At 40.0% G+C, this 20,994-nt stretch overlaps 1 protein-coding gene across 2 annotated transcripts in view; it reads left to right on the top strand.

Moving 5' to 3' along the window:
* Window positions 1-19,355, top strand: part of STX11 (syntaxin 11) — a 67,614-nt gene extending 48,259 nt beyond the window's left edge. Inside the window, exon 2 of one of the 2 annotated variants that reach the window (XM_081044401.1) lies at window positions 16,058-19,355. In XM_081044401.1, the coding sequence (XP_080900527.1) occupies window positions 16,063-16,926 (864 nt within the window). In that variant the 5' untranslated portion in view covers window positions 16,058-16,062 and the 3' untranslated portion in view covers window positions 16,927-19,355. The remainder of the gene's footprint in view (window positions 1-16,057) is intronic. The other variant, XM_081044400.1, reaches the window with a different exon arrangement.
* Window positions 19,356-20,994: the final 1,639 nt, after the last annotated feature.

Below are 20,994 nucleotides of genomic sequence, written 5' to 3'. Positions count from 1 at the left end.
AGCTTTTTAGTTTGATGTAGTCCCACTTGTTTATTTTTACTTTTGTTGCTTTTGCTTTTGGAATCAGATCCAAAAATTCAACACCAAGATCAATGTCAAGGAGCTTACCGCTTATGTTTTCTTCTAGGGTTTTATGGTTACAGGTCTTGCATTCCAGTCTTTAATCCATTGTTAGTTAATTTTTCTGTATGGTATAAAATAATCTGGTTTCATTCTTTTGCATGTTGTTGTCTAGTTTTCCCAATACCATTTATTGAGGGATTGTCCTATCCCCATTGTATATTCTTGGCTCCTTTGTCATAAGGCACAACGCAAGGCACGAATCCTTTGCTCCTTGGGGTGATGTTCGGTTTTGTGAAATCCCTCCTGATTGTGAGTCACCACACCAGACATGGGGTTTTTGGCAAGCCCACGTCTCTGTCCCACCTACGCATATCGATGTGGTCCTTTTACTCTTTGTTGTGGTGGAGTTTTTACCGGAGCTAGTTTTCCTGTATTTTTCAGAGGGAATAGGTCCATATGTAGTTGTGTGTACGTGGAAGGAGGTTAATTCAGGATCTTCGTACGCCCCCATCTTGAACCATCTTCGTGACATATTCACTTTGTAATGAAAATTTTCATTATGTAAAGTGAGTTTGTTTCTTTGGCCCTTTTTTATACAGTAAATGCAAAGCATCTATCTCATACTTTCCTGAGGTTCTGAGTGAATATAGGGCATTGATATTCTGTCCCTTGAGTTATGTGAATAATATAGAAACTGATAATAGAATGGTTGTGTGGTTTTCAGGATCATTTTAGATCATGTGGTCTGCACCTGTTTCTTAAGGAGTAGTAAGTAGCACCTACTCCTACACCCCATTTGCTTTCAGGAATCATGGCACTTAACTGAGGAGCAAGAGTTCTTCCGTATGTGTTCCTGTATCTGATGAGAAAATAAAACAAACCCCACCATCATTGACAACCAAACCGAACTACTGGGGTGGGGTGGGGAAGGTGTCTTACCTTTGTGAGACATTTATGAGGGTGATGTTTGATGGATGTTTATTGAATTAAAATTGTTCATCTGCTCCCAAAAGAAAACCTAGTCACTGACTTTTAAACACTAAGTCTTAAAGATAGCAGTCCTCAGGCCGTCTTAGTCACTTCCAGACTCTTTCACAGTCTCTGGCATGTGTGGAATTGGGGTGACCACCTTGAGATCTTAAACATGGAGATTCTCTTCCAGTTTAGAATTCCCTTTCCCTTTCCCTTTCCAGGTTGCCTTTGGTGTTCCTTTTTACCTGAATTCACCTACACCAGACGTTGGTGGTTTAAAGTACAATGGGGCCAGCCCTATGTCCCTGCATCCCGAGATATGCCCTGGCAGGGAGAAGCCCCAGTGAATTCCTGTGGTTTACCAAGGAAATGTTCTACATTTCACAGTGCCAAGATAAGTTCTTCTGAACAACATGTTCTCTGAAGTACTGACAACCTTCTAGGCTAGGAAAGAGTCTGCAAGAATATGTATTAGACTAGTCATTGGTTGCTTTATATAGTTATTCTATATAGTGATAGTAGATGGTGTGGAATTTTTACTTTGAATGTGAAACAGTTCTGTAGCATTTGATTTCTTCTTCTCTCTCTTTCTTTTTTTCACCAAAGAGCATAGGTTGCTGTCATACTCAGAAAAAAGAGATTACAATAAAAGAACTGGAACAAAAGTGATTAAAAACCCCAAATAATATAGTAATGTACCATTGTTAGTGTTCACTTGTGATTATAGATTAGAGTGGTAATAAACTGTTAATAGGACATTAGCAAATACACTATACAATGTTTACCAAATCTACATTAGTTTTTGGAGTGAATTAAAATCACAGGATAGACAATAGTCGGTAGCATGCACAGAGCGCTTACTCTGCCAGGCACTGGTCTAAGAGCTTTCCATGGATTATCTCATTTAATTCTCTCTACTATCCTATGCAGTGGGTATTACACATGGGGAGGATAAAGTATGAAGAAGATGACTACAAAGAAATGTGATATAAGCAGAGATTTGAAAAGCACTCATCTATTAGGAATTGCCCTCCCTTACTGATGGGAACCCTGAAATCAGTAAGGGAACCCAGACTAGGCCTAGTGGTGACAGAGCTGGGATTTGAATATCTTCCCAGGCTCAACACTTGACTGACCACTCTCTTAAAATTCTGTATGTAGATGTGGAATTCTTAGCAGATTCTGCAATTCTGAAAGAAGTATCCTGACTGCCTTTCCCACTCCGAAAGATTAAGAGGGCCATAATCAACTTCTGATGTTCCTGAGAAACCTAGTTCACATACCACCAATTTTTATGCTTTTTAGTATAATAGCAAAAAATGACTGTTGTCCAGTTTGGGATGACAAAGGAAAGTTTGGACTATGGCAGTGGAGTCATGTTTGGAAGTTACATTTCGCCTGCCCAGTGTTCTTTATTTTGGTGATCTGAACAATAGACTTGTGATACACTTAGAACTATCTACCTCCATTTCAAAACTGGCTCTTCAAGTTTTCAGCACCTTTTATCAGACTGAAACTCAGCCAAGGTTAAAACTGCCCGGTGTCTGTGTGCTGTCCTGCCCATACTGCTCCAGGGCTCCTATTCAGCATTAGCGTCTTGCATTACAGCAGTGTCTGCAGAGCCTTCTTCCTGTGATCTTTTCCTGCATTGTCTTTTTTGTCTTTTCCTCAGTATGGTTATGACCACAGTCCTCAGAAGGACAGGAAGGCTGTCTATCCTCAGACATGTTGAGAAACACTTACTCCTTTTATGTGTGTGGTTTGCAGTAACATTGGTATACAATGTGAATAGAAAATTGTAAATTCATACTGCATTGAAATCAAGGTATGTAATTAGGCAGTGATCATCACGTGGCTGACATGCATTATCAGGGCAGTTATTTGGTATGCGCTGCTTATATTTGTGTTTTAAAATTGTAGCAATAAGCTTTTGTTTTACGTGCATGAGCATTTACTTTCCAAAAATTATGGTTTATCCATGCTTCATGGCAGTCTCCTAGGTTCTCTTTAAAGAAGAATACACATTATGGGGAATAGAGAAGCCTCAGGAGGAATGTGTCAGTTAACTTTGTCAGTATAACAAACCACCACCAAATCACATTATTTCTTATGGTTGTGAAGATTAAATGAGATAATGCACGTAAAGCTTCTGCAACAATATGTGGCAGCAAGTAAGTACTAGGTGGTTCTCTCACTGGGCTCCCCTGGGCTCAGGCATGCAGCTGTAGTGGTGGGTCACCTGGGGGTTGGCCTTTCTCCCCATGTGGTCCTCATCGTCCAGGAGACTAGCCTGAGCTCCCTCACATAGCGGTTTCAGTGTTCCTACTATGAAGAGAGGGCAAGCCCAGATATGCTAGTGCGATTCCAGCCTCTGCTGGCATCATGTTTTCTACTGTCTTGTTGGTCAAAGCAAGTCTCGTGGCCAACCCAGATTCAAAGGATAGAGAAACTGATGCAACTTCTCAATCGGAGGTACTGCTAAGAATTTGTGGCCACTTTTTTGCAGTCAAGTATAGTCGGCCTCTGGCAAAATGTATTCACATTTCTCTTACAAGAAAAATATGCTCACCTCATCCTAGGGTTCCCAGAAGTCTCGTCCCATTACAGCACCAGCCTCTAAGTCCAGAGGCTTCTTCGTGATTTTCATCACTTCTGGTTTTTGTCTAATTTCTTAGTCTGCCACAACCCGTAAGAAGAATGAGTATATGGAGTATACTCAGAAGCAGTATATGGAGGTAACTGAGGTTTGACATTTTAACCCTGAGGGAAGAAAAACATTTTAAAACAAAAGTATCATCAATCACACAGTTCAAAGATGTCAATAATGACAATCTGAGTCATCAATGAATTGTGTCCAAGATCCTCTGTTGAAGGAAGCAGTGAAGTACTCGGATATTACTGCATTTTAGAGCAGGATTTCCCACAAAACATGAGTGAACACCTTTCACATCTGAAGGGAGAAACTTCAGTTAGGTAAAAGTGCCTGACATGAAAAAACCTCATGTGTTCATGACGTAGGGTAACTTAGGTTTTTCTGCAGCCAAAAATAATGTTTTTTTCCCTTGAAGAATTGAAGAGGAGTAACCAGCCAACAGGATTAGAATTGGTGGCTCAAAGGACTTTGTCTAAGAAAAAGAGGAACAGAAAAACGCCTGTGAAAATTCTGTGAGATTGTCCGTAACTGGTCTTATGAGTTGGAAAAGAAGAAGTCACTAATGATTCTGGAAAATCTATTGATTTCTCTTTAAAAACAACTCCATGGAATCGTTATGAAACGTAAAGTTTGATGAAAGATACACATTTTAAAACCGGACCCCAAATTAATTCTTCGTCATTCTCCCTTTTTACATGCATTTCTTCTATATTTTCCAGCCAAAAGCTTGCTTCATATTCCAGGGCCAAAGCCAAATCAGATGTGACAGATGGCAACAACTGTTTTTGTTTGTAAATGCTAATGCAGATAAAGAGTGGAAAACCATGAATAGATGATGTGACTCTTGGCCCTAGAGCACCCCTTCTCTTTACATTCTCCCTTAGCAAGCTCACCTGCTAGCATTTTCTCAGTTATTACTTCTCTGCCCTTGACTGTAAAACTTCTACCTCCAAATATCACTGCATGGATATTTCAGCAGGCTTGGGTAAATCATAATCACAGTGAATCTTTATTATAAGAGCATTATCTGTGAGCTTTAATAATTCTGTGGCCTTTGGGAAAGTTGTCATGAGTGACTGCTTGATTTAGTGCCCTAATAATTGAAATATCGCAGTGTTGGGAAAACTCTAATATGAAGAAATTGTTCTGGGAAAGAAGGTAATGGTCTTAAATGGTGAAAAGATTTCCATGTGTTTATCCAGATCTAGGTTATTAAATGCTAATAATTGTTCCAAATATAAGACCTCGATTAGGGAATGCTGTGGTCTGTGTTTGTCCCCCAAGTTTCATATGTTGAAAACCTAATCCCCAAGGTGATGGTATCTGGAGGTAAGGTCTTTGGGAGATGATTAGGTCATGAGGGTGGAGCCCTCATGAGTGGGATTAGTGTCCTTAAAAGAGACCCCAGAGAGCTTGTTTGCTCCCTCTGCCATGTGAGGTTACAGCAAGAAGATGGACATTTACGAACCAGGAAGTGGGCCCTCACTAGACACGGAACCTGGCCATGTTGGCACCCTCCTCTCAGACTTCCAGTCTCCAGAAATGTGAGAAATAAATTTCTGATATTTATAAACTACCCAATCTGTGGTACGTTGTTTTAGCAGCTCAAATGGACTTAGATGGGAATAAGTTCCCCATAAGAGTAAAGACTTCAGAAACCTTTTTGGGGGAGTCTCAGGAAAAGCAAGCCGGTGTAGCTTTGTGGTTCACAGATGGGCTCTCAAATCAGAATTTCTGGATTCAGATCTCAGCTCCGCATTTATTAACTGTGTGACTTTCGGCAGTTGCTTAAACTCTTTCGGTGTCAAGTTTCCTCACCTATCAAATGGGGATGAGGCTAATTCACCTTATAGGGGGCTGCACAGTGCTTGGCGCGTTGCACATGCCTAGTAAATGTTAGTTGTAGAACAGAACGTGTGGATCTAATACAGGAGTAACTGCTTTGACTTACAGTGGATTTCTGCAGAAAGCGTCGAAAGCATGTTGCTCTAAGTAAAATCCCAGCTGCCCACTGGCTGTTTATTGACTATACATATTGGACCGCCTTCTTCTTTTCAGATACTGGCAGAAAATTCTGATTGAGGGAACTGAAAAATGAAAGTGTCCAGAGCAACAAATGAGAAGAGTGATTGAAAAATGGAGACTGCTCTTTTAGGTTAGAGGTGCCCCGCCTCCTAACCCTCCAAATGCTTTGGAAAAGCTCCTTCCTGCTTTTTGTTTTAGAAGCAAGAGGAAACAAGAGACATTTATTATTATTTCTTCTAGCCTCAGATTTTTATAATTATAATCCATCTCTAGTAATACTCTTCAGATTCTCAATTGTGCTTTGAGTGAAACTCAAGAAATTGAACTATTACATGAGTTCTTGCCAATGTGTTTTAGAGCCAAAACAAGTTTTAATTTTGTTTTTTAATTAACTTGAGAGCAGCAAGAAGAGAACACCATTTTTTTTTAGCCTATAATTTTTAGAAATTCAAAGAATGCCTTCCCACTCTTCAGTATGTTATTTTTTAAAATCAAGAAATGGGGCAGAACACCAGGTTTCACTCAGTTGAATGAAATTATTATTTATAGGTCTGAATCAATCTATTTAGGAAAGTACATACGCTCATTACTCTTAACGGGTTTTGTTACTATGGCCTGTCCTAGAAAGTAACTGCCAAACTACTGTGACACAGGACCTGTGGGGTTTCCTGGCCCCTTCCAGACGTCTGTGGTGACGCTTGGCAGGAGGACCTGGACGAGGTGGTTGGGAAAGGTGTACTCACGGTGACCACACAGGGCTTTGCAGGTTGTGCCCAGCACAAGGGTACCTGGCCACAAGGAGGAGAGGGACTGGAAATCCGTCTATGCTCAGTTTACCAGGCTCTGCGTCCTGGGGTTCATCAACCCAGAGGAAGGGACACTCTTCTAGCTTTCACAAAGATGTCATATGGTCCCTCCTAAGGCTCATGAAATTGCCATATGGACCTGTTGTGGACGTAGGCATAAAGACACATTCAGATTTGAGATCATAATTTTCTTTTAAGAAGACTTAAAAAATTGGTATAAAATCAGGCAACATGGATGGAGTATGAGATTATTATGCTAAGCGAAATAAGTCAGACGGAAAAAGTCGAGAACCATCTGACTTCACTCATATGTGGGATATAAAACTGAAAGCAACAAAGGAACAAGACAAATAAATGAAGAAACAAAAACTCATAGACACAGACAATACTTTAGTGGTTACCAGAGGGTAAGGGGGGAGCGAGGTGGTAGATGAGGGTAAGGGGGATCCAGTATATGGTGATGGAAGGAGAACTGACTCTGGGTGGTGAGCACACGATGTGAGATATAGATGATGGAATATAGAAATGTGTACTTGAAACCCATGTAACTTTACTAACCATGGTCACCCCAATAAATTTAATTTAAAAAATATCAGGATGTGGGAGATAGAGGTGATAAAATCTGAAAATCGAAACATGGATACTTCATTCCCGAGACAGGGGAGCCACGGCTTGCAAGTCTTCATTTGGAACATATATCTCGGGGCAAGATCTTTGTAGTTTCACTAATAGCGGAGTGTGTGTGTGTCCAAATGTGTACTTTAGTTCCTACTGAAATAAGAGTACTAAACTTTCTGCACTCACATTACAGAGGAATAGTCTCTACAATATTTCTCTGTCATAAATACAGGAAGGAAGCGTTTCCATACCTTTGGATTACTTCCCTTCCTATGATCCACAAGGTCATCAACATAATCAACCTCACATGATTTGCCCATTGCCCTGCTCTGCACTGTGTATCTCCATGTCTGAAGTTTCTCTTGACTTGTAAAAGTACTTTAACATTTTGCTGTGAGACGGGGAAAGGTTCTGTGTCTTGGTAGTAGGCAAAATTTGCTTAATGTAGAACAATGTATGGATTATATAAAGACCTCCTTTTGACTGACTTCTCTTTTTTAAAGACCTTATCTCCAAATACGATTACATTCTGAGGTACTGAGGTTAGGGCTTCAACATATGAATTTGGGGAGGGGTACGGTTTAGCCCATAACTCTGTATGAACAATTTTGTTCTTGTTCCCCTTTCATTAAGTAGGCACAAAGCCTCTCTTTTATGATCAGAAATATGACTGTGCATTGTGTTTATAACCAGTTCCCTTAGAAGCAAGTAGGGAACAACAACTTTCATGGTTGTTGTTTGGAGAACCCAGGGTATGAGTTATTTATGTAATGAACCCCACTCAGTGATCTTTTGAGATAGGTACAAACCTGCTTTTCAAAACTTTCTTTCCCTATGTTTCTGAATCTTACCCTATCAACTATTTGTTCATCAAGACTGCCCCAACCTGGGAACTATTGTAAGTTTCGGAACTGCATGATGTTTATGAATAAAAGCTGCCACAATAAGTATCTATGGAATGGGTCATAAATTTAAGCATGCATTAGAATCACGTGGAGATCATCCTAGACTTCCTGAATTAGAAACTCTAGGGGCCCGGCCAGCTCTCTAGAAGATTCTGTTGCCTCCTAAAGTCTGAGAACCACTGAGCTACCATCAACTGCCTGTCCCTTTATTTTCTCTTCCATAAAATCTTATTGCCCAATGAAAGAAGGCAAGGCTTGCACAATTTCCGCTTCCTTCGCAGTGGGGTCTAGTTCTCAGGACAGATGATGTATGTGCCTGAAAAGAAAATTCAAAAGCAGAAGCAGATTTCTGGTAGTTGGTTATAAATTTTCTTTGGAAGTTTTCATCTATGTGTGAGTCAAAGGGGGATTTATTTTAGCAACTTTATGAGTACAATTTACTCAAGTTTATTACATTATTCTTTATCACAGTGAGACAGGAAGGTCAATAGACTTGTTTGCTTCTTCTTTCTCATTCACCGTAGTTCCCTTTCTAGAACCTCACAGTTCAGAATCAAGCTACTGGATGTGTAGATTAATTTGATGTTCTTTCTGTGCCTGCTTCTATATTTTGATATAACTGCAGCAAGGAATACATCTTCAACTTTTGGGGGACATTCTTAGAAATAGCAGAGCCTCTTGGCTGACTTTCTGTGGTAGTCTTCCTGAGGCGTGCTCCTTGGCAACCAGGAGACTTTCTGGGTCATTGGGACCAACTACTCTGGGGATGGCCTTGGCCAGGAAAAGTGGGCAGGAAGGTGAGGTAAAGCCACCTTCTTGTCTACACCTCCATAGAGAATCTTCAATTCCGCACACTTTTCCTTTCTCTCTCCTCACCAGATTACAGACATGAGCCTGCACATGAGCTTAGGCCTTCGCCTAATTTAGGACCCATGACTTTATGGTTGTTAGGGCTTGAGAAAGAATGACCATCTCTGAACATCTGCTTCCACGGCCACTTTCTGTATAATTGAAGTGTGACTTTTCTCTTCATACTGTGAATGAGATGATTCCCCCCAAAGAGCTTTTTTATGGCTTTAGGAGAGCAATACAGAGCATGGCACCTGTCTAGGATGAGTGGGAAACCAACAAGGAAATCCCGAATGTTCTGGTGTGTGGTGCAGGCCCTTAACCACCCATTACTTTCCACTGTAGTGACTCCTAAGTCTTAGCCAAGATGCAAGGAAGGCATGTGTGGGGACAGAGCCAGGAGTGCAGTCTCCAGGCTCTCAGCCTCACACAGAAAAGTGCTGGCTCAGGTAGTAAATGGCCATCAACTGAGATTGGCTGGCCATCAGCTGTGGCTAGTTGGCCGTCAGCTGTAACCAGTGAGCCATTGGCCACTAATATAACTCCCATGGCTACGCTAGCAGAAAATTGGGGGCTAGCAAGAAGATGGTGGCTGAGCTGGCAAGTGCGGATTACAGTTAGGATGGCGAGTTGCGGGCAGTGTGGATCCAGCCTCCAGTGAGACTATAGTGCCGCTAGCGAGAAGATAGCAGTATGACTCCCCTATCTATGGCTCCGTGGGTGTTCCTTTTTGGCCTCACATATCCTGCATTCTTATGCGGGGAGTGGGAGCAGAGACCCCGCAGGCCACCGTGCATGACAGCATGTATCACCTCTTCTTCCCTTGTTCATCAATGTGTATCCATTCTCTGTCCCATCTACTGGTTGCATAGTAGAATAAATTGTATACTAAGTTAACCATATAGATACAGCTCAACTCTATACTAGCTAACTAAGGTACTTTCCCCAGGTTATATAAGATGGTAAGCTGGCTGTAATGCCTATGGGCCCCGCACCAGGTTCCCCAGCCCAGGGAACCTGTCCCCATAACCTCTGGCTTTGAAAACCAGGGAGGATTACATCTGAGAGAGACGAAGGGCTGTGGAAGACCCATACACTGTTCTTAAGGGCTCACCCACAAACTCACTCCAAGGTCCAGTGTAGAGGCAGCAGTTCAAGAAGCCACTGGGTCCTACAGGGAGGAATTTAATTAACTTTAGGGTGAGGGCTGGAGGGACAGGAGTCAGTGATAACTCTGGGGATAGAAGTGTTGGCAAGGGCCATTCTTCCATTGTTGCGCTGTCCTTCCACCTGGCTCACCCAGCGCAGGCAGGCGCCAAATCTGTCACTCTCCATTAACCTGGCTAACACCGTTGGCCCTGCCTCAGCATTCTTCTGAGATTTTGCCCTGCCCAACCCACTTTCCCTGGCTAGAGTTAATCCCAAGCATACAAACCCTCCATACAAACGGTGGCCAGGTTTGGCTCACATTGTAGCTCCTACCAAGCAGCTCCAAGGCCAGCACAAGTGACAACTGGCCTCAGCTTGCATTGCAGCCTTTCCCGACAAGCCATAAGCCTGACACAAGTGACAGCTGACCTTGGCTTGCTCCACAGCTCCTACCAAGCGGTCCCAAGCTCAGCACAAGCAGCAGCCAGCCTCAGCCTGCACTGGATCCCCTCCCAAGAGGCTCCAGATCTGACACACCTGGTAGCCAGTCTCAGCCCACACCAGAGTCCCACCCAAGCAGCTCCACAACTGACACTCCCAACAGGCCACCTTGCCTGGTGGTTCCCTTTAACCAGGTGGTATACAATGGCCCTCTACGCAACAATAGAGTAGATATGAGGAACTTGGAATCATGTTCGCTGACTCTTATATATGGCATCTTTGTAACTGAACAGACTCATTTACACATGGGGCATTATCATTTGAACAATTAACAAATGTGTAATGTGCATTCAAGTTGTTCACCAAGTAACTGCAATTGTATCTAAAAGCAAAAACTAAAACAAAGGGAATAGTTAAGACCTCCAAATTTGAACTTGCTACTGAGGACAAAAGAAAGCTACTTGTTCAGGATTTCTCAAACTGGATATGACTTCTGTGTTGTAAAGCTGATGGCTAATCCAAATTTCTATTATTTTTTAACTCCATAGTCAGCTTTGGAGCTTGAAAAACAATTGAAACAAACAAAGATGATGATTATAGTGAGATGAAGATCCAATTCAAACAATTAAAATAATAGCAAGTTGTGCTAGTGATTTGGGATTCTTTTCAATGGCAGATTTATCATTAATGATTAAAAAGAAAAAAAAAGAAAGTCAATTTACTAGATGGATTTAACACAGTCTTAATGTGCTGTTAAACACAGTACCTGGTCATCTGGTGAAGATGGCAGAGTAGGTAAACACTATGCTTCCCTTCTCCCATGACCACCTCAAAATTACAACTAAACTATAGAACACCCATCATTGAGAACCGCCTGAAGACTAGCTGAACAGAGAGTCCCAACAAGATGAACCCAAAGAGGCCCACACCAGGAAACATCATAATTAAAATTCCAAAGGTTAAACATAAAAAGATAATCTTAGAAGAGGCAGAGCAAAGCAGCTACCATGTTTCCCCGAAAATAACACCTCGCCGGACCATCAGCTCTCATGTGTCTTTTGAAGCAATAAATATAAGACCCAGTATTTATTATATTATATTATATTATATTATATTAATTATATTGATCTGGTCTTATATTAAAATAAGACCGGGTCTTATATTAATTTTTGCTCCAAAAAACGCATTAGAGCTGATGGTCCGGCTAGGTCTCATTGTCGGGGAAACTTTATAGTTATAGACAAGGGACTCCCCCATAACATTATCAGCTGATTTTTCAACACAAACTGCAGGCCAGAAACCAATGGCATAATATATTCAAAGTGATGAAAGGAAAAAAGCTTACAACCAAAAATAGGTCATCATTCAGAACTGAAGGAGAAATAGTTTCCCAGACAAGCAAAAGCGAAAGAAGTTCATCACCACTAAGGCTGCACTATGAAAAATATTAAAGGGACTTATTTAAGCAGGAAAGAAAAATCCAGAAGTAAAAATAAAATAGAGAAAAGGAAAAAAATCTCACCAATAAATGGAAAGACATTTTGTGCGTGGATTGGAAGACTCAATATTGTTAAAAAGTCCATACTGCCCCAAGCAATGTACAGATTCAATGCGATTCCTATCAAAATTGCAACAGTATTTGTCACAGAATTAAAACAAATAATTGTAAAATTTGTTTGGAATCAGAAAAGACCCTGAATAGCTAAAGCAATATTGAGAGAGAACAAAGTGGAAGGTATCATGCTCCCTGGTCTCAAACTATACTACAAAATTACGGTAATCAAAATAGTATGGAATGGGCACAAAAACAGAGAACCCAGAAATAAACCTATGCTTATATGGTCAATTAATCTACAACAAAGGAGGCAAGAATATGCAATTGGGTAAAGACAAGTGTCTTCAATAAATGGTGTTGGGAAAAGTGGACAACCATACAGAAAAGAATGAAACTAGACTACTTTCTTACACTGTTGTATACAAAAAATAAACTCAAAATGGATTAAAGAGTTAAATGTAAGACCTGATACCATAAAACTCTTAGAAGAAAACATGAGCAGTAAACTCTTTGACATTGATCTTAGCAATAGTTTTTTGGATATGTCTCCTAGAACAAAGGCAACAAAACCAAAAATAAACAAATGAGATGACATCAAACTACAAAGTTTTGCACTGTGAAGGAAATCATCAACAAAACAAAAAAGCAACTTACTGAATGGGAGAAGATATTTGCAAACGATATATCCGATAAGGGTTTAATATCAAAACATACAAAAAACTCATACAACTCAACATCAAAAAAACAATCCAATTTTAAAAGTTGGCAGAGGATCTGAATAGACATTTCTCCAAAGAAGACATACAAATGGCCAATAAAGACATGAAAAGATGTTCAACGTCACTAATCAGGGAAATGAAAATCAAAACTACAATGAGATATCACCTCACACCTGTCAGAACTGCTATTATCAAAAAGACAACAAAGAATAAGTGTTGGTGAGGATGTGAAGGAAGGGAACCCTCATGTACTCTTCTTGGGATTGTACACTGGTACAGCCACTATGGAAAACAGTACGGAGATTCCTCAAAAATTTAAAAATAGAACTACCATATGACCCAGCAATTCCACTTCTAGGTATTTATCCAAAGAAATAAAAAACATTAATTAAATATATATATATATATATATATATATATATATGTAATTAAATAAATATACATATATATGTATGTTAATTACAGCTTCATTTACAATAGCCAAGATATGGAAGCAACCTAGATGGCAATTGATAGATGAATGGATAAAGAAGATGTGGTATATATACAATGAAATATTTACTTAGCTGTAAAGAAAATGAAATCTTGCCATTTGTGACAACATGGTTGGACCATGGTTGGAGGTATTATGCTAAGTGAAATAAGTCAGGTAGAGAATGACAAATACTTATTTGTCATTTGATTTTACTTATATATGGAGTCTAAAAAACAATAAATGAACAAACAAAATAAAACAAACAAACTCATAAATATAGAGAACAAACTGATGATTGCCAGATGGTAAGGTGGTGGGAGGTTGAGCAAAAAATGTGAAGGGGATTAAAAAATAACAAATTGGGAGTTATGAAACAAGTCATGAGGGTGTAATGTACAGCACAGGAAATACAGTAAATAGTATCATAATAGCTATGGTGACAGATGGTTACTAGACTTACAGTGATCACTGTGTAAGGTACATAAATGTCGAATCACTATTTTGTACACCTGAAAATAATATAATATTGTATGTCAGCTATAATTAAAAAACTAAATTAAAAAGAAATTCCTGCCAACTTGGAGGGCAAAAAAAAGAAATGTTCTCAGTGGTGTAATTTGTATTTCCTTGTTTAATGGTGTAGTCCTTCATGACTCACTTTTACACGTTTGCTAAAGGTAGTTGAGTGATTAGTGGGGTACTCTGGAGCCCAAATATTCACTTACTGGTGACCTTGGGTAAATTCCTTAATCTTCCTATGCTCACGAACTCTGATAATGACAATGCCCACTTCATGGAGTCTGTATGAAGATTAAAGAGGGTATCACATGAAAAGTGCCTAGAAATTGGTTACTGGCATTACAGTAAGCCCCTGATACATATTAGCTACTCTTATGGAAAAAATACAGACATAGAGAACATTATTTTGCCTTGCTAGGCAGGGAAATTACAACCACCCTTATAAAAACATGGAAATTCTACTTGAGCTGCCAACTTATTTCAAAAAACCATTAAAAGTGGGTAAATATTGGTGCTGTGTGATGGATAAATGGCAGTGTGTTATATTATTGCTATTAGACTTGTGTATGATTGAAATTTTCCATATAAAAAAATTTTTTTTAAAGCAGCTTTGTTAAGGGTGCTTAACCACTGGGTACCTTGGGAAAAACTATTTGTTTTTCATTTCTGATTCTTTATCTGTGTTATGCTATGTGATTGCTGCCTAGGTGTATATATTCTTTCTGCTCGTCTCTCCTACTTACTAAAATGACATTAAACAACTGTTTCTTTATCCCTTTCACCTTTAATATCTTCTATTAGAATATATCTTGCTTTTTCCCCCCTCAAACGTTTGTAAGTACTGAAGTAGGTATGTATCAGTGATATTGGGGAGAAGGAGCAAGGAAATTTCAATTCCAGATTTTATACTTCCTTACTAGATTTTTGTCTTTGTGTATTTTGTTGTTTTACTTCAAAAATGTTTTACTTTTATATCATTTTTAAGAGAGAAAAAAAAACTAAACCATGATTTATATGCTATTTTAAGAACTGTTATAATGTACAGGACTGAGATGCTTGCCACATTCTGAAACAGTTCTGGAAGTCCTCTTTCATGAATGTCTTTAGTTGCACTGTTGTGGCTGCCTCGATGTCCTGAATCGATTAAAAACATTTACCTTTCATGGTCATTTTGACTTTGGGGAAGAGCCAGAAGTTGCACGGTGCCAGATCCAGTGAATAAGGTGGAGAAGGACACCCCATAATATTTTGTTTGACAGAAATTGCCATACCAGAAGCAATGTGTGACCTGGACACTTTCTGTTGTGATCACAAAATATGGTGAATGCTGCTGCCGAGTGTCATCCAATGAAAAAGCTGGGATCGTCAATACCGGAAGCAGTGCATCAAACCTTAGTAACAGTGTGTGACAAGTTTCAGCTTGTTCGGTGCAGTCAGTTGGGTGTGAGCTACAGTTGAGAGAAAGTGTGTTTTAAAGTGTGCTGTAAATCATCCTCCATCATGACAACGCTCCGTGTCACACATCGCTTTTGGTATATGGCAATTTCTGTTAAATAAAAACATTACACTGTGTCCTCATCCACCTTATTCACTGGATATGGCATTGTGTGACTTCTGGCTCTTCCCCAAAGTCAAAATGATTCAGGACATTGAGGCAGCCATGACACACCACTAAAGACATTCACGAAAGAAGACTTCCCGAACTGCTTCAGAAAGTGGCAAGAACAATGGGTTAAGTGCATCCGAAGTGAGAGGGAATATTTTGAGGGGCATTAATGACAATGTGTTTTTTACTGTAATACATTTTTTTAGTTTCAACTTTCACCTTATAGTTTGATTACACATCATAAAATAGAAAACAGTTAGAGTTGGCCTCAAAGCCTTGAAAATTGACTCTGTTTATTAAAAATCTTTATCTTTGCAAGTCTTTTTCTATTTTTTTCATTTTTCTGTCTATATTGATTTGTGATTATTGGAGAACTTAAAGCAAGAAAAAGAGATTGGTTCCCAGTGCATTCTGAAGCTTCTAATTGCTGATTGAGTTCTGGGCACCTGTAATATTGAATTGCAGAGGCCTACAGGCTGTAAAATACAACTAACTGTGTTCATGCCTGAATCACATTATTCCTTTACTTGTAAGCAAAATGCCATAGAACATTTAGTTCTTTTAGTGCATTTTTTACCTACAGCCAGGACTGAGGAATTGGGAGTGGTGAGCAGAACGTTTCTTTATTTTAAGCTTCAGTTCCCTCGGTGCAAATATTTGACTCTCACTAGAGGAATTTAACCTCAGTATCTCTGCTTGCAGGCAAAATGAAGGACCGGCTATCAGACCTTTTGGAGTTATCCAAGCAGTATGACCAGCAGCTCCCAGATGGGGATATTGAACTGGACTCTCCGCACGAGGACATCGAGTTTGAGACGGACCACATCCTGGAGTCCTTGTACCGAGATATCCAGGACCTTCAGTATGAAAACCAGCAGTTGATGGTTGATGTGAAGCGGCTGGGAAAGCAGAACGTCCGCTTCCTCACGTCCATGCGGCGTCTCAGCAGCATCAAGCGAGACACCAACTCAATTGCCAAGGACATCAAGGCGCGCGGGGAGAGCATCCACCGCAAGCTGTGCGCCATGAAGGTGCTGAGCGAGGAGGCCGAGGCCCAGCACGGCCCGCACGCGGCGGTGGCGCGCATCGCGCGCGCACAGTACAGCGCGCTCACCCGCAACTTCCAGCGCGCCATGCACGAGTACAACCAGGCGGAGATGAAGCAACGCGACAACTGCAAGATCCGCATTCAGCGCCAGCTGGAGATCATGGGCAAGGACGTCTCAGGCGACCAGATAGAGGCCATGTTCGAGCAGGGCAAGTGGGACGTGTTCTCCGAGAACCTGCTGGCCGACGTGAAGGGGGCGCGCGCGGCCCTCAACGAGATCGAGAGTCGTCACCGCGAGTTGCTGCGGCTGGAGACCCGCATCCGCGACATTCACGACCTCTTCCTGCAGATGGCCATGCTGGTGGAGGAGCAGGCCGAAACCCTGAACGTCATCGAGTTCAACGTGGAGAAGACCCTCGACTACACCGGCCAGGCCAAGGCGCACGTGAAGAAGACTCTGGAGTACAAGAAGAAGAACCCCTGCCGGACCATCTGCTGCTTCTGCTGCCCCTGCCTCAACTAACAGGCTGGCCTGGGCCGTCCCGCGAGGGGAATGGGGGGGGAAGATTCGGGGCCCTCTTCATTGGGGCGAGCTGTCCCAATCCCTGTGGACCTCAGTCTTTAGAGAAAGAATAAACTCAAGGTCCGCGAGTGTCAACCCAGCCCGTGCTTGGGAAGATGGTGGATGCTGTACCATGTTTCTTCCGTAAGGGCAGATGCCGACTGAAGTTGTGTGAGGCCATGAAACGGCACATTGTGCCCCTGCGCCCTTAATGGAAGACAAATAAAGAACTGTTGTTACAGAGCGGGTTGTAGCATAAATGTCCAAGACATGTTTTCTCATGACATGCTGGGGGGGAGTCAGTTCCGCATTGGCTACTAGTATGCACGCATTATCAAAACGTCAGTTCATTTACGCCATCCTGCAAGTACCTTGGTTCTGTTCAGTTTCACGTGACATTGACCTTGGGAAAAATTGTACGTCTTTCATTTCTGATGCTTCGTCTGGTTTATGCTGTATGATTCCTGCCTAGAGGTATAACTTCTTTCTGCTCATCTCCCCTACTTACTAAATCACATTTAACACTCATTTTTTTTTCCTTATGTCTTCACTTATACTATCTTCTATGAAAATATATTTTGGAATTTTCTTCCAAATATTTTTAAGCACTGAATAGTGAATGAGCACTCGAAGTATGTATCAGTCACATTTTATATTTTTTTCATAAATAAACATAATTTAAAATGTACCTTTTTTACTTGATTATTATGAATGCACATATATATGTAAATGTGAAGTACTAATATTAACTAAGAGTGTACACAATGACTAATTGGTTTTAGCTTTACTTTTCTAAATATAGTATATAAATATCAAGAAAAACACTTTTACTGGTTATTAGGGTTGCTTTTCTAGTCTTGAGTTAATCTCACTCATCTGTATCTCCAGTCTAGTTTGAGTCAAAACTTTATTTTGAACAACTCTGTTGGTTGTAGTGATAATGACAGATGTCGAAGGCTGAAAATGCACACAGAACTAGCGATAACAAAATAACATTCTTGGAAATATTACTTTCGTTTCACTGTGGACCATTCCTTTCATGTAGTGAAATGGAGTAATTTAAAATAAAATAATCCTGTTTTTCAAGTTAGTTTAATAAATGTTACATTATAAATATCCCTTTTATGTATTTGTGTCTTGACCATTTAAATCTTGGTCAGTTTACTTTTTCAACTATTGTTTTAAAAAATTCTTCTACTGGCTGCTTAAGGCTGCAAAACATCTGGATGGAATTCTGAATAGAGAAGGAAAAAATGAAAGAAACCACATGGGGGTGTCTTCCTTTCTCTTCTAAGTTACAGTAGTTTAGTAAAATCATCATGTTTTGGAGATTTGGTTTCATTTGCAAACTTTGTAATGCCCTTACCCACATTTACCATATTTCCTGTCTTTCTTCTGAGTCAACACTGAACTCTTTCTATCCATTATTTAATAAATGGGCGAATTCTCAGTTCCTTCAGACAGTAAAATTTTAAAGGGAGTAGAAAGAAGAATGTGTGAACTGTTTGGAACTCACTGACTAATTTTCTTATGACTGTGAAAATCTAGCCCTGAACCTAATTTTAATTTCATGGTTAAATATGAGAATTGTGGAAACCAAGTCCCGTTGGATTCTTCTCATGTTTCTCCCAATTTCTTTCTCAGCTAACTCCAGGGATGTTTCACCTTTGATCTAATTTGACCTAATTCCCTTCTCCTAAAAAAAAAAAAGTCTTCACATAGCTCCATTGCTATGTCTTCCTGGTAGAGAAGAGATATTGTACATACAGACCGCCAGCTGGTTTCCACAAGAGAGAACAGTTCATGCATTTGACTTGTTTAAACCCATAAAACATTTTCTTTGCTTAGAACCATTCACGAAAGTAAAGGAATTTGCAGGCTCTGTGTATAATATTTTTAAAATTCCCCATATTTCCATTGGAGAATTAGGTAAAAACTGTCCTTTAATATACTTAGAGATTAGTGAATTTTTGCCTATAAAAAGGCAAGAATTTTTCCTGCTTTTTAGTAAACATCTAGGTGTGTTATAGTGGCTGAAACCACAGATTCAGGACCTGACTTTCCTGGTTTAAATCCTGACTCTGCCTCATGCTAGCCGTATGACTTGGCACACTACTTAACTTGACTATCTGTGCCTCAGTTTCCTCATCTGTAAAATGGATACCTCACAGAGTTGTTTTAAGAAGGAAATGACTAAATATGTAAAAGAACTTAGAACAGGCCCGTGGCACATGCGAAGCACAATGATCATTATTGTTATTATGCAACTTTCTTGTAGACTGAAAGAGCTGTTACTTAAGAAAATGAATAGTTACTAACTTCTGAGGAAAAATAAATGGTTACTCTTCTATTAATGGTCTTTAATATGTGGAATAAAGAAACCAAGACCCTATCTTCTTTGACTATTAGGGCTTTTTCCCCCCTACAATGAAAAACCTATTTTCACCATGGCATTTCTATTCCTTCTTATAGCCAAACATAGTCTGAAAAAAAAAGAGAGATGTTCCATTCCAAGAACAGTTAAGCCAGAAGCAGCTGTTCTGCTCAATTTGGCAAGTGCTTTCCCCCGATTCTTCCCAAGCTGTGAGCCAGGAAGCCCCAGAAGTAGGTCAGCTGTGGAGGCTGGGTCACAGGAGACCCAAGGGAAGGGATCAGTTGGCTTTTCCCATATCCTGCCGTGTTTCCCCAAAGCCCTTCTTGGCTCTGACTGCCACACCCAGCTGTGGGTAACATGCTGGCTTTTTCCTTAGGAAAAAGTTCTCCAGAGCCACCAAAAGATGCTGTCGAGTTTGCTGTACCCAACCCCATAATGCTCACTTGGCAAACTCGGGAGAGTGATTTGGGGCAAGAAGAAGACTTCGTGGCACACATGCAAAATTCATACATTAATGTCATTTAGTGTATGAAATGAAAGAACCCACCACAAAGAACAATAGAGCCTTCAGGAGCTGAAGTTAGAAACTTTTAAACCTGTTTCAACCTATGCGGTGACTTCTTCCAGCTAGCCAAATGCCAATGCTTACAGCCAAAACCACAGCGGATAGATGGTGACAACTCCAGAAATACCAGAGTAGGAAAGATGCTCACCTTGGAGGCATCTGTATCCAGGATAATCTGAATTACAATTTTTAAAAAGCCGATCAATAATTTAAAAATGTTTGAACTGTGACATCATGGGAGTGTCTGTCCTTTCCAGACAATGACTTAGGAAAAGAACAGCGTTCTTCTTGTGCCAGTGCTTTGTATTTTTTGAAAAACTATTCTAATGCTTTATAGTTAAAAGTCAGTTAAATGTCATATGCAAATTTTTTTCATGATCTACAATATAAAGTTCCTGTCTTGACAGGAACTCTGAAGATTGTGTATAGCTTAAAAATAATAAAGTAGGGTAACTGTAGTCTTAAGTTTTATGTATAAATCCTACTATTCTATTTTTTACTATCAGACATATTTCTACGCTTCTCTTTGAAATAAGCAAGGTATCTCTATCCACAGCATACAATTCACTTATTTGTAATCAAGATGATAGTTTGAAAATTCCAGTTGTAATCAGAGGAACAGTTGACTTGCTTTTGATAGCAAACTTGGAAATCATTGCAATTAATAAAACGGGGCTTTAGAAATAGAAAATTAATACGATCTAGAATGTAACTTCCCCATCATATAACTATTGAATATCTTTATTGCCAATATGTGTTATAAAGAATAGACAAGGTGTCTTTATACACTGGAAGTTTCTGTTGTAAAGATTATGTATTTACTGTAAGAAGCCTTTCTGATATGATCACCTGGGTAGGACTACATAGGATGCTTTAAAACCAGTGACACCCTGACAGATGAGTGAGAGACAAATCCCAACACTATCATTTGGAAATTCTTGATGTTTATTTTAAAATTATTCTTTATACCCCATTTTAATTGCAAGCATCCTTAGCTACTTCTTGGAACTCTTCCATTTTTCCTAATCTATATCTCTACATTTTCATGGTCCTATAGCTGACTCTTTAGACGTATTCCTCCCTCTGTATC

The sequence above is a fragment of the Rhinolophus hipposideros genome (genome assembly GCF_964194185.1).
Source record: "Rhinolophus hipposideros genome assembly, chromosome: 3".
Taxonomy (NCBI): Eukaryota; Metazoa; Chordata; class Mammalia; order Chiroptera; family Rhinolophidae; genus Rhinolophus; species Rhinolophus hipposideros.
This window is presented reverse-complemented; position numbering and strand designations above follow the sequence as displayed.